General features: G+C 53.4%; 1 protein-coding gene across 2 annotated transcripts in view; it reads right to left on the bottom strand.

Moving 5' to 3' along the window:
* Positions 1 to 821: 821 nt before the first annotated feature.
* Positions 822 to 12864, bottom strand: part of STAB1 (stabilin 1) — a 63266-nt gene continuing 51223 nt past the window's right edge. For both annotated transcript variants that reach the window (XM_062585187.1, XM_062585188.1), the window contains 20 exons: positions 12382 to 12441; positions 12101 to 12277; positions 11462 to 11548; positions 10834 to 10980; positions 10598 to 10663; positions 9772 to 9997; positions 8875 to 9024; positions 7859 to 7963; positions 7005 to 7112; positions 6481 to 6674; positions 5736 to 5880; positions 5094 to 5227; positions 4825 to 4990; positions 4282 to 4388; positions 3779 to 3898; positions 3208 to 3360; positions 2966 to 3085; positions 2562 to 2708; positions 1273 to 1434; positions 822 to 1048 (listed from right to left, as the gene is read on the bottom strand). In XM_062585187.1, the coding sequence (XP_062441171.1) occupies positions 998 to 1048; positions 1273 to 1434; positions 2562 to 2708; positions 2966 to 3085; positions 3208 to 3360; positions 3779 to 3898; positions 4282 to 4388; positions 4825 to 4990; positions 5094 to 5227; positions 5736 to 5880; positions 6481 to 6674; positions 7005 to 7112; positions 7859 to 7963; positions 8875 to 9024; positions 9772 to 9997; positions 10598 to 10663; positions 10834 to 10980; positions 11462 to 11548; positions 12101 to 12277; positions 12382 to 12441 (2625 nt within the window). In that variant the 3' untranslated portion in view covers positions 822 to 997. The remainder of the gene's footprint in view (positions 1049 to 1272; positions 1435 to 2561; positions 2709 to 2965; positions 3086 to 3207; positions 3361 to 3778; positions 3899 to 4281; positions 4389 to 4824; positions 4991 to 5093; positions 5228 to 5735; positions 5881 to 6480; positions 6675 to 7004; positions 7113 to 7858; positions 7964 to 8874; positions 9025 to 9771; positions 9998 to 10597; positions 10664 to 10833; positions 10981 to 11461; positions 11549 to 12100; positions 12278 to 12381; positions 12442 to 12864) is intronic.

Below are 12864 nucleotides of genomic sequence, written 5' to 3'. Positions count from 1 at the left end.
CTGCTATTAATGTTGCTGCTCTGTGTTAGCTTACTGGGTAACAAATTATAGTAGTTGTAGTATGTGCATGTGGCAACTGATGTCTCTGTGCAGTGTGTAGTCTAAAGGCTCAATAAAGGTTGCAGCATGCAGTAACTAACTAACCAACTCACTGCGTAGGTGGTGCTTGTCTTCTTTGCTTGCTCTGGGAGGGCAGCTTTGGGTGCATGTCCAGGAGCCTGTGGTGCTGCTAGAGGGGGGGTGTCTGAGAGGCTAGGTTGGAGGTGTGGGGGGGCAGGGTGAGAGCAGGGAGGAGCCCCTTATGCTCTTTATGGCCATGGTGCAGCAAGGTTGACACATGGCTGGAGCAAAGGTGGGGGGGGGTTCAAGATGGTAACTAACTAACACAGTTATAGCTGAACATGGGTGTGTGTGTGAGTAGCTTGCCTGGGTAACATAAGGGAGGGCTGGCATTCGCAGTGGGAGAGTTGGGTAGGGAAATGTCACCCTAAGACTTTGTGTGGTGTTGGGTGACTGTGCATTTGTGCAGTGGTTTAATTGAGCTTTTGGTGATGGAAGTGAGGGTGTGGGGTATGCGTTGATGGACAGCATGCAGTATAGTGTATGGAGAAGGGCCAGTAAAAAGGTGCAGGCTGGCTGGAGCACCCTTCCATTGTATGTTGGCTCGCAGGGTCCGGGGAGCCGACTGACGTGACAGATGGAGTGATGGAGAGGTGTGAGGAGTGTGAGGCTATTACCTGGGGAGGGTCGAACTGGTTGGGAGGGAGATGGTGCTTGAGCGAAGTGGGCTGACCACAGAGCAGCATGAGGGCAAACGTGCATCTGCTGTGGCCTCCAGTGTTCGCGTAGCGCTTTATTTGTTTCTCTGTGCGCTTCGGGATGCAGCAGCTGCTGCCGCGGAGCTCAGCCGGGGTGGGGGCTGAGGGACCGATGCTCGGTGGCATGAGGGAAGGCCACGGGCAGCAGCGCCTCTGCCAGTGTCAGCCTGCCCGGTGCCTCACTGCAGGAAGTCGTGGCTGTCGGTAAAGCCGTCCGCAAGGAGCGAGTCCTGCCGGGAGAGAGGTGGAGGTGAGCCTGGCTGCCGCACCGGCGGCTGCGTCGGGGGGGGGGGGGGGACACACACACACACACCACCCTGGGCGGGAGCAGGGGTTCGGTGTGTGGAGGGGGGGTGTCTCGCGGCGGCCGTTAAACGGCGCACGCTGGGCGCGCGCACGGTAGCTTGGGGGGGGGCGCGCGCATGCGCGGGCGGCGCCTCGCAGCGGTGCTCACGTGCAGCGGCTCGTAGTCGGGGGCGTGGCCTCCGTAGAGCGGGTTGGGGATGGCGACGAGCGGCCGGCGCGGGCGGGGCGTGGCGCGGCGCGGCCCCGCCTCCTGGCGCGCGCGCCCCTCCTCCTCCTGCTGCTGCTCCTCCTCGTCCGGGCGCAGGTCAGCCTGGAAGGGAAGGCGCGGGATTGGCGGGCCGTGCCCGCCGCGGCGCGGGGCGGGGCAGGCAGCCCGGCGGCCATGTTGGCGCGGCCCGCTCTGCCCGGGCGGGCTGGGGCCTCTCAGTGAGGCCGCAGCCGCTGCCGCGCTGGGAGCCGCACACCGTCTGCGGGAGAGGCTTCCCCGCCTCCCCCCCGACCTCTCCCTCGCTGCGCCACCGTGGCCCTGCTCCCAGAGCGCAGCGGTGACTAAATGGATGCGATGGGCCTGGCTCCGCGTCCTCCTGTGAGCTAAAGCACAAATACTGGAGCCTGTTGCTACCCTCCTTCAGGGCAGCCCCAGAAATCTTGCGCTGGTGTTCACTCCCTCTTGGGGATGGACCTGGCCCTAATGTGGTCACAGTGCCCTAAAGCACCCATGGTATCTCAAGGGAAAGCTCTTTTTTCCTCATCCTACAGCCCCCCTCCACCACACTCGCTCTGGCGTTTGTCCGTGATGAGAAACCAAGCTATGCCTGCCTGCATCTCCCTTGCGTTATAGCAACCACGTCGCCCATTAAAACAGCAGAGGAAAACGCTGGCACCCCACTCATACAGCGTTCCCACCACTGCTGACAAGTTGCTTCATAACAACCACAAACTGCCCCCCCCCAAAAAAATGTAAGCGATAGACACACTGACATAATTGTCCTCACAAGCATTTGTGCATTAATTGCAACCTAGGACATGCTCCTAAAAACAGCTGCAGCTACCCAGCTGTCAATATTCTCCTTCCCCTGCCCCAAACCCCATGCCCCACAGGGTCAGGATATGACAAAAAGGGCTTGGAGGCCAGTGAAAGCTCGTGCTCATAACTGCATGGACCGTAAAGGACCACCAGCCCAGTAGAACCCTCAGCCTACAGCAGTACACCACCATTGCATGCTCTACTACATATCCACTACTTGCTGTATCTCCTACCCACACCAGCACAGGATCATGCAGACAAACCACTTCTCCTATTAAAAAAGAAAAGAAAAGAAAAAAAAACTCCCACCAACACACTCTTGCCAAGACTTGTACCTGCCTAAATTTCTTTTACTGCCCTCTCTCCAGACATGATAGTGCTCTTCTCCATGCCTGTTGGTCTGCACTTACCTGAAAATACCCAAATTGCTCATCCCGACGTTGCTTTTTGATGCAGTAATAGGCAACACCAGCACCAGCAGCTAGCGCTAGAGCAAAGCACAGTGCTGACAATGTGCCTGTGGCCACAGAGCCTGGAGACTGTGCCACGCTGTTAACCTACCGAAAGAAACAGTGGCCCAGTTAGTTATGACACTCCTCTGCCTGAGCACTGGGCTCACGAGTGGGTGCTCTCCTAGCACAACCACCCTGCGTGACCTTGTGCAGCCTGGCCAAAATAATGACACATGCCAGGAGATCATATGCTACAAAGCCAGTTCTTGGGACAACATTAGTGCCTAGTTTCTTCTCCCTTCCCAAGCCTGACTCCATTGAAACAGGACAATCTTTCCTCATTCACACTGTCAAATGCTCACCTTACTGATATGCACTACGGGCGGTGGTATCCTCAGTGGTTCCGCAATTGCATGAATGATACCGTTGAAAGCTATGATGTCCCAATCCACAATCATTGTGTCATTGATCCACTTGGAATCCTAAGCACAAGACAGATGATTTCACCCGACGAGAAAACCTCCACTATAGTCCCTGTCTCAAAGGAGGCACAGTGAAAATCCAGGGATTTTTTTTTAAAAACCTCTTCAGAGGTCAAACTTACTGTGTGCTCTGTGTCATTCTCCACAATGAAGTCTGAGACATGGAGATTGTATCCTGACTGGGAAGGGATGATGGTGCCTGTTGTGAGATTGAAGCTGAACAGCATGACATTGCTGGATGACGCATGGAGCTTCAGTTCTTCTCCTGTCAGTGTCTGAAAAAGAAACAGGGATGGGAGATGGCTGAGACAACTCATCCCTTCCCCTTTGTTCCTCCTCTGTGCATCTCCCATGTGGCCTAAGCCTACACGCTCTCCAAGGCCACAGGACAGCTCAGTACAAGAGCAACACGGCAAAACCCACTACCTAAAGAAGGGGAAGATAATAATCCTTTGAAATACTCAAAGCTCAACTGGACAAAACCTTCAGCAACTTATCTAAATCGCTCTGCTTTGAGTGGAAGGGTGGGGTAGAGTAGTGGCCTAGAGACCTCCAGAGGTCCCTTCTGACCAACATTCCTCAATCCTCCTCTTGCTCCATTTCGCATCATCATAATGCCAACTTTGGCAAACTCCTGCTGCACTCTGGGGCTCTGATAGCTTGTCCCATGCCCCCTCATCCCTGCTTGCTTACCTCATTGTCCGTGAAGCCAGAATTCAATGGGACAAAGAGAGTTTTGGGAGTGGAGTCATCAGACAAATACATGAGAAAGTCCAGTCCTTCTTCTGTGTCATTGGCAAAATCAAGCAGCATCTGGAAAAGATGGCAGATCCTACTCATCAGAATCACAGACTCACAGAACGGTTGAGTTTGGAAGGGACCTCTGGGGATCATCTAGTCCAACCCCCTTGCTCAAGCAGGGTCACCTATAGCATGTTAGACAGGATTGGGTCTAGGCGGGTTTTGAATATCTTCAGAGAAGGAGACTATCTGCATGCTGTGGGCAGCTCAAAGCCATTACCTTCCCACCCAGGAACTGCCCCAAGCCTTGAAAGGAAAACACTTCTGAATTTGCATTTTCCATCTAGCACATAGGCCAAACCACCCACTCCGTCCTGCTGTTATGCTCATCAGTCCCTCCCTCTGCCTTGTTCTTGGCTGCTGGCATATGGAAGAGCCAGGAGAGCATGGCTTACAGAATAGAAGGTGGAGAAATGAGCATGGTCTGCGAGCACATCCAGGAGTCTGCCACTGCAGAAGTACCCATCTCCCACGAACCCGTCACGGCAGGTGCAGATCACATCTGCAAAGAAACATCAAAGTGCAACTTTACTTGCCTGTGGTGGCTACACTCACCACCTCTCCCTTGACTTCCAGGTGCCTCTCAGTATATTCCTTCTCACCACTGGGAAGGGGAGAACAGGATCTCCCTGCTTGCCTGCCCAGCACCTCATTTGCCGCATGCTGTTAGGGCAGTTCTCTTCCACTTGCCCTCAACATGCTTCCTGTGCCCGGCAGGCCTCTGGGAAATGCCTCACCTGATAATAAGACTCTGCATTCTGCCAAGGGTGATACCATAACCATGACATGTCCTGCTTCTCTCTGAGCTTGCCAGGACACTAATCCCTGTAGACAGAACCTGTGCAACATACACTAAGGGACAAGCTGCCCCAGAGAGCCGCATCACTGCCCTGCTGAAACGTGAGACTGTCCGCACATGCTGGCACGCGGCCACTCACCTTTCTCCCGATAGCAGAATGCATCCCAGGTCTCGCTCAGGTTGCTTCGGGAGCCGTAGTCCACAATGCCCACTCGATTAGCTCCACAGCTGGGATTGGGGTAGGCTGTGGGGTATCCAGCTGTGCCGTTGTCCAGCCAACCCACCAAGCACAGATGGAAACCCATCTGGGAAAGGAAAACAGACCGTTAGATTAAAAATAATACCCCCAGCCCAGGTTTTCTGCCCTGATGCACACACCCTGTCAGACCTCTTCATCTCTGCCCTGACCTGTTGTGCTGCTGAGAGCTGCTGGAAAGTGGCCAGGGAAGCCCCTTCTGCTGCGCAAGCCTTCTGAGCCTGCTCGTAAGTGAAGTCGTACTTCTTTCGGAACGACTGCAGATGAAATACGCCCACAGTTTTATCTGCAAAATACCACGGCCAGGGACCATCAGCACAATACATTAAGCGAGCAATCATCCAGCCCGCTCCCTGGAGCAGTAGTGTGGCTAAGCTATCTGCCAGGTCCAAGCACAGACAGCACTGCCAGCTGAAGGGGGTCTGTCCATGCTGCATGGGAGGTGTGGGAGCCCATTACTCAAGGGAGTGTGAGGTGGGGGTACAACACAGCTTTCTCTGATCTTGTTGCCTTCTGGTATCATGAGGAAGTCAGTGCTTACTGACAATATAATCCCACTGGGCTTCATGCCTGCCAAACAGAAGCACAGAAGGACGACTCATCCTCCACCATATGACATGTAGAGGGACCGGGGGAACGTGAAGACCAGACCAAGCTACAGAGATGAGTTTCTGGCCCCTCAGCCCTCCAACAGTTGATCTCCCCTAAGAAGAAATGCCCCAGCCAGAAGGTGAATGATAAGGAACTTGTCAAGGGAACATCTGCATTAGCACCACAGTGTTGAGCGTGCCCACCATGAAAGTGCAGGTCAGTGCAAATGGCCTCCCGATGACACTGCCCATTCTCTTCCAGGCACCGGTCTGTGGGGGGCACAGCCTCTTCCAGGCACTGGATCCCATCGCCAACATAACCCTGTTTGCACTCACAGCGCCGCTCATTCTGTGACACAAAGAAAGGCTGGCATTTGCATGAGTGTACACATGCAAATACGAGTCGGGGAATCTTATATCCATATGAAACTGAGATTAGCCTGGAAAACGCACCCACAGCCCACCAGGACCATGAGAGAACTACAAGAAATCACATGGCTTCTGCCTACCCCCACATTCTACTGCAGATAGACATGAACCAAACAAGGTTGCACTGATTCTATCACACGCTGTTTTTGAAAAATGGCTGAGCTTCAGGGTACATGGTTTGTGTTTCTTGTACTGCAACATGCTCCCAGGTCCACCTCCTGGCCTGTAGTGTGGTGTAGCTCCAGGAATGGGGAGAAACAGCCCCAGCATAACATCAACAGGAGACTGTCACTGCAGCCTGGCAGCAAAACAAGGGCATCAGCCCTGCTGCCTGGCAGCAAGGGCCTGCAGGGTGAGAGCAATAGCTCAGGGGAACTGAGAAGGTGAGAGGTGTGGGCACTGAAATAACAAAGGACGCTATCGCACTGCTGGCCTCCTGCAGCCTGAAACATCCCGTGTCAGCTGCCTATGCTGTTCTCCCAGGCCTGCAGACCTCTCTGCAGGTATGGGATGTACTCACTGGCCCAGTGCTGATGCAGTTGGCATGCTGACTGCAGTCCCCGTTCCTGCCATCCATACATCTGTCTATGGGGTCACAGACGTAGCCGTCACCTTGGTATCCAGGAGTACAGGCACAGGACACGTTGACGCCAACCTGTATGCAGTGTGCGTGCCTGGCACATCCCCCATTGTCTGGGCTGCACATGTCAATCACTGCAGGGGACAGAAGTATCAGCATCAGGACTCTGGGTCACCGGTGAGAGCTGTCCTCTCACCTCCCTTTTCTCCGTCAATCCTTCCCCCCCACCATTGAAAAGGGAGTAACAAGCTCCTGGAGACCAGCTGCCGATGCTTGGAGACCATTTAAAGCTGCATAACCAAAATGCCTTGCCAGGTCTTCTGGTGGTCTGACTGTCTTGCAAAGTATCCCACCAGTATAGCCCTACTCCATGAAGTGTCTGAGGATATGGCCACCCGCAGCCTTGCCGTGCTGTCTGCCTTCCCCTTCGCTCTCTACCCCTCTGCCTTATGGCTCCACACTACCTGAGCACATTCTCCCATCTCCTTCATAGTGCAGGTTGCATTCACACAGGTTGCCGGAGCGGCAGGTGCCCTGGGGATGGCACGGTGGAGAGCAGATGGGCGTTGTGACTGAAAGCAGAACATAAACGAGTCAGTAAACCATATGCACACATTCCAAGGGCTGTAACATGGGAAAGGCCACCACTGCCAGTTTCTGCCCCAAGCCACCATGTTCTTTCCCTCTGTGCTTTTCTGCAGATGTCTTTTCATCTCCCACTCCCAAACCCAGAGCACAGTTAGATATGCCTCAGGCCTTTGCCTCAGCTACTGCCCTCAACTTCCTCCCCAGGAAGTCTACTCTGAGCACCACCTGAGCTCAGGGGACTTAAACATGATCAAATGTAACTTCCATCCTCCTCATGACCCCAAGGCCCCAACCCTTGTGAGGTTCAATGGCATTAGCTAGATCCTAGGATGAGCCCAGCAATTGAGAGCTCATTTTTGGAGACATTTTTGATGGGTTGGCTGAACAACTGAGTTGCTTGGAAAATGGCCACATGGCACTGAGTACTGGGTAACAGTGAGTGTGGTAGCTAGGATTTTGTTCGGTGCAGGAGCTGCCACTCAGCAGTCCCAAAGAACCACTTCCTATCACTGCGGCATGACTGTCATGCTGTCCTACAGCAGGGCTGTGCCTGCTTTCCGCTCCGTCATGTCGGCAACCGTTCCTCAGGGAGACCCTCACTTTTTATCTGGGGTGCCTGGCCATGTCAGGCACAAGGCATGAGCAGCAGCCCAGGAACACGGCTTGCCCCTTGCACAGAAGGAACTGAGAGGCTGGGGCTTAGGCAGTGGTGGGGTTTGGCATCCCTCACTTAGTCTGATTTCGCAGTGTTCTCCAGTCCAGCCTTCAGCACAGAAGCAGAATCCATCGCCATGCAGGCCTCCATTGCACACGCCATTTGCAGTGCAGTTACACTCTGGGAGGAATGGACAAAACCAGTGTTACAGCATCTGCCTCGGTGGCAGTGAAAGATCACACTTAAGAGTGCAGGCCACGGGACAGTCACGTGACGGGAACGCTGCGTGTGTGAGCAGTGCGTGGAAGGCCGCCACAGCACTGTGCACGCATCCCTTCCTACTGCTGCCAGCCCCATTCTTTGTGGCACAGCCTCTTCATACAGGAGGAAAAGTCTCTGCACCCACAAGCCCCCATCGTTTCCCTCCCCTGGGCACTCCTGGAGGTGCTCTCTCTCTCTCTCTCTGAGTCCCTGCAGCTATGAAGTCCTCAGAAATGTTCCCGGAAGCCCAGGGGTCTATCTCATAAGGTCCAGTTCTGGTGGGGTAAGAATCCATTTTCCTTCCCTTTGGCTTTGCCTCACGCAGGCTCAGGTCCCTACCGAGCACATCCCAGGATGGGCAGCTCTTCCAGTAAGGGGTTCATTCCATGACTTACGGACTTGTTCCCCAGCTCAAAATGTGCCATAACGCTTACTGTCAGATTGGAGTTATTTACTGTATGCAGCAAAGGAGAAGGTGGCTTTGACCCTCAGGTCTTGGCAGAGGGGTGAGGCCATTGGCAACATGGCTGCACCAGGCACACAGCTCTCAGCATAGAGCGCTCAGCCTTGAAACTGCAGCTAGAGTGGTTGTCCTGTAGAGAGCCCACATTGAGAGGGACAGTCCTGGAGACCTGACCCAGATGTTGTGGGACTGATGCACACATGACTGCACTGATTCCAGTAACGTAAGCTGAACACCGCAGGATCTTCCCAGAAAAGAAACACGTAGGTCAGTCCAACACCTCCCACTTCTCCAAACAGCACAATTGCCTCACTCACTTCCCTAGAAGCCCTTTGCACTGCTACTACTCCACAGGCTTCCCCCTTACCTCTACAGTGTGGCCCATATCTGCCTGGGGCACACAGCTCGCAGTTGGTCCCAATGAAAGCCTGGGTGCAGTTGCATCTCCCTGAGCCACCAATTTTGTCATCGCAGGTACCACGGTTACTGCATGGCGCCTCCAGCCCTCCTGGGCACACTGCAAATGCGGCACCATAGCGGTTAGGCAGTTAGTGACAAAGCAGTCCTGTGCTGGTGAGGAGCACCAGCTCCCTCTTTCAAGTCCTGGGCACCAGGCACCATATGAGCTGCCAGCTAAGGGGTGCTTAGACCACAGAACTTGCTTGGTGTTCCTTGAAGTAAGTGTAGCTTGGACTCCAAGCCAGGGAGCTCCCAGGACAAGACACCTTTCTTATCCCCTTGGAACAGAGGTAAGAGGGGCAAATTTGGCATAGTATTCCAGCCTGGGATGACTGGAATACTATGCTTTAACATGCTGGGTCAGTGCTGGCTGGGCTCATGCTAACTGGACTAGAGACTCATCCAAGGACACACCTGCCCTAGTAGGAAAGCTGCCCATGTGTGGAGCACAGATGCCGGGGAATGGTTCAGTACCTGAAACAACTGGGGGTGAGGATGTGTCTGAGAGCCACCTGCCTGCAGCCCTATGCCTGGGGCTGTCCACACGGACATGCGTTTCTCAGAGGAAAAGGAATTCCCCACTGCTATACCGTCCATGCGCATGCAAAGCAGGCTGTTCTCTGCACAGTCTACAGACTGGGGCTCCTTGCTAACAGTAGCGTGTGCTAGGAAAGGCCATGACTCTGAGGGCTGTGCCCTCTTCTCCTCAGGAAACAGTCGTGCATGTCAGAAATCAGTGCTAAACCAAAACCACCACCTTCCCATGAAAAAAAAGACCAGGGTGAGAAAGGGTCGGGGCTCTTACCCCGACAGTCGCGGCCATAGTGGTTCGCACAGCACTGAGGGACCCACTGGGGGGAAATACAGCTCCTCCTGCAGCCTCGTTTCAGAGGCCCCCTGGAAGAGAAGTGCCTTCTGAAGCGGTCCCACGGGGAGGACGGCCAGGATGGCCGCAACAAAGAGTTGTGACGGAACAGAAGAGGGTTTCTGAACAGCTGGTTTCCGTAATAGTAGCAGCTCTTGGTTTCCCCCTGTGAGGAAACAGGCAAAATACAGAGTCTGTCACACTGGTACTGGATGTCATGTCCCCGACTCTTTACCTTGGCCTCTTTTGTCTCACTCATTCAGTTTTATGACAATTAAGAAAGGCTTTTAGCTGGCAATGGGGCTGGTGACAAAGAAACCATGAATGTACCTAGGGATATGCCAGAAGGTGGTGAAAGACCGTGGGCTGTGCTACTACAGTGAGAGTGAAGTACAACCACTGCCCCCCAAGTCTGCTCGCTATCTCATCTCTCGATAAGCTACCTCCACTCAAGCAAACAGGCTGAGCTCTCTTGCTGTAAGACAACCAGAAAAATCCCCTGTGCTGCTGCAGGTATGAAATTGGATCCTTGCAGCTCCTGTCACCCATAAGGATGGGCCAACCTTGGAGGCCCCATGTTGTTTAGCCCAGGTCCTGGCCTAAGAGACCACGCAGCTCTTGGCAGGGCACCAACAACATGACCAAGCTGAGGGACCTTCCCACATGTAGACGTTCCTTCATTTTGCTGCTTAAACATGAGAAAGATGTGTGTATTGTTGCTGGCCCCGCACTGGGCCTCCTTGGCTGACAAAGCTATGAGTATTACCCGTTGAACTGAACCAGCAGGGCAGGGTGGCTCAAAGCCACAGAGTCCACAGCGCTCTGAAGATCCCTGCAGAGGGAAGAAAGAGACATCAAAAGAACTCAATATATATTTCTGCTTCTCTCAGCTGCTTGGAGCTTTGCTGAGGAGGAGCAGTGAGCCCTGCCCACATCCCTCTTCCTGGGCACAGCGACTGACAGACGGCACACATCCTCACTGGCAACATCATAAGTGCTTACCTGCAACTCAACAGAGATGAATTCATCACACCGAGATCCCAGATCTGGTGGTTCCAACAGCCTATCAATGCCATAAGCAATGCCCCCGTTGAACTCCATGTGCCTCTGGATGATCATGGCATTGCCATTTCCCACTAGAAGCTCCCCCTACAAGACAAAGCAAGCGACTTGTGATCCTCGCATATCTTACATCCTGGCTGCACAAACCAAAGGTCGTCCTTTCTGGTTGCCATGACTTCTTAATCATCCGAAAAACTCTCCAGAAACTCTGTGCTCTTGTCTACCCTCTCTTGCCTCAACCACCCTTCCCACTTGCTGTCTTTTATGGCTACCTTTCCTAAGAAAGGGCCTCTGTCCATGCAATACATGTTCTATAAAGGTCATCATACCACATGGCTAGCAACCTGGCCCTGCATGGGCAGGTACCACAGTCCTCTGCCCTTTTCTGCCAGCTGGCAGAGTCTTGAACCTCTCTCCAGGCCGGAGGAGTGGTGTGTCTCAGCCTGCAAGCTCCCCAACTCCATGTTCATTTCCCACTGGTGACTGACACAGAGCATCAGTCACCCTATGGCTGCTCCCAGGGACACTCGCTCAGTGGAAAGCAGAGTCCAGCATCACCACCACTCACGATTTGGGTTTTGCTGCAGCTGAATGAGACAGCAGAGCCATGCATGGTCCGTACAGATTCGAGCTGGGGCACATTACCAGCAACAATCTAAGAGGGAAAATAATTGTGAGACCAAGAAGGAAAAGGTACAGGAGGGAAGAGCAAAACTGGCAGTTCGTATTTCTAAAAGGGGATGTTGTCCTGTGAGGACAGGGGTCAGCAGCCACACTGAATGGGGGGTGTGACATGGCTACATGTAAAGCCCATGTGGGTGGAATGACCTAACTCTGTTGGGTTAGTCCAGCTTCCTGAACAGTGGGAGAACCTGTTTTTGCTCAGTTGAACCCTTCCCTTGCTCATCACCTGTACAGACAGAAGGGCTAAGCCCGTTGTGAACTTTGCTACCTGTGGGTGATGTGGTTTCCCCATGCAACCGATGCAGGCAGGTTTTAGATCAACCACACTGCACCAGTGGTTGGTATCCAAATGGCAACTGCTTCATATGCTCAACTTTGGGTCTTCTCAAGACAACTAACATGCTATTTATTAGCATGTCCTATGGGGGCAAAATACTGGGCAAGGTCACTCTAGCATAATCATAGGAATGCAGTGGCACCACATGCCTTCAAGAGGCAAGACTCTGCTTGTTGCCACATTTACCTTTGCATCTCTGATCATGTGTGCTTTGAGGTAGGAGGCCAGTATGTCCCGATGCTCTCTGCGGTACAGCCATTGCTGCCTTTTCTCCGAGAGGGCATTAAATGCAGCATCTGTGGGCCACAGCATGGTGAAGGGTCTATGCAGCGGGTCATTAACCAGTGGCAGCAGCTCTGCATCCTGTCCAAGGTAAGAGGGGAAACAAAGAAAAAGCAACAAGCCAAAACTGAACATGCTCATGTTCAGCCAGGTCCCCATGCAATGGCAGGGATCAGGCAGCTCACCTTTAGCAGCTTGCTATAAATGGTGTACCCAAAGGCCTCTGCCACCTCTGTGATATTTTGCTGTAGAAGGAAGAAAACAAACAACCAACGTCACTAAGAGGCTTCAGGAGAAACCCACTATGTCAGTTTTCCTTGGGTCACAGTCCCTTCCCACAGGTAACTGCAGCAGTTCTGCAGAATATTGAGAAGATCCATCACAGAGTTCAGAGTGTCCAGTATAATTCAGTATTCTGACTGCTGAGTTAGAGGCAAAACTAATTCCTCACAGGAAGTGCAAACCTCCCTTTCCACGCATGGGCAGGCATCAAGTCAAACCGGCTCTAATCTTCATGTGGAAATGAATGTGATTCCCCTGCTGTGCATGGAAGCTGACTTTTGATAGCACCCGTGTTTGACTCCATGCAAGGGATTTGTCTCTACATGGCAGCGGGGAGACGGGTGTCCCTTCTGGGACCCGGAGCAGGAGTGCAAGGCAGAAAACAG

This window comes from Rhea pennata, chromosome 12 (genome assembly GCF_028389875.1).
Source record: "Rhea pennata isolate bPtePen1 chromosome 12, bPtePen1.pri, whole genome shotgun sequence".
Taxonomy (NCBI): domain Eukaryota; kingdom Metazoa; phylum Chordata; class Aves; order Rheiformes; family Rheidae; genus Rhea; species Rhea pennata.
Note: the sequence above shows the minus strand (reverse complement) of the source record. Positions and strands in the feature narration are given on the sequence as shown.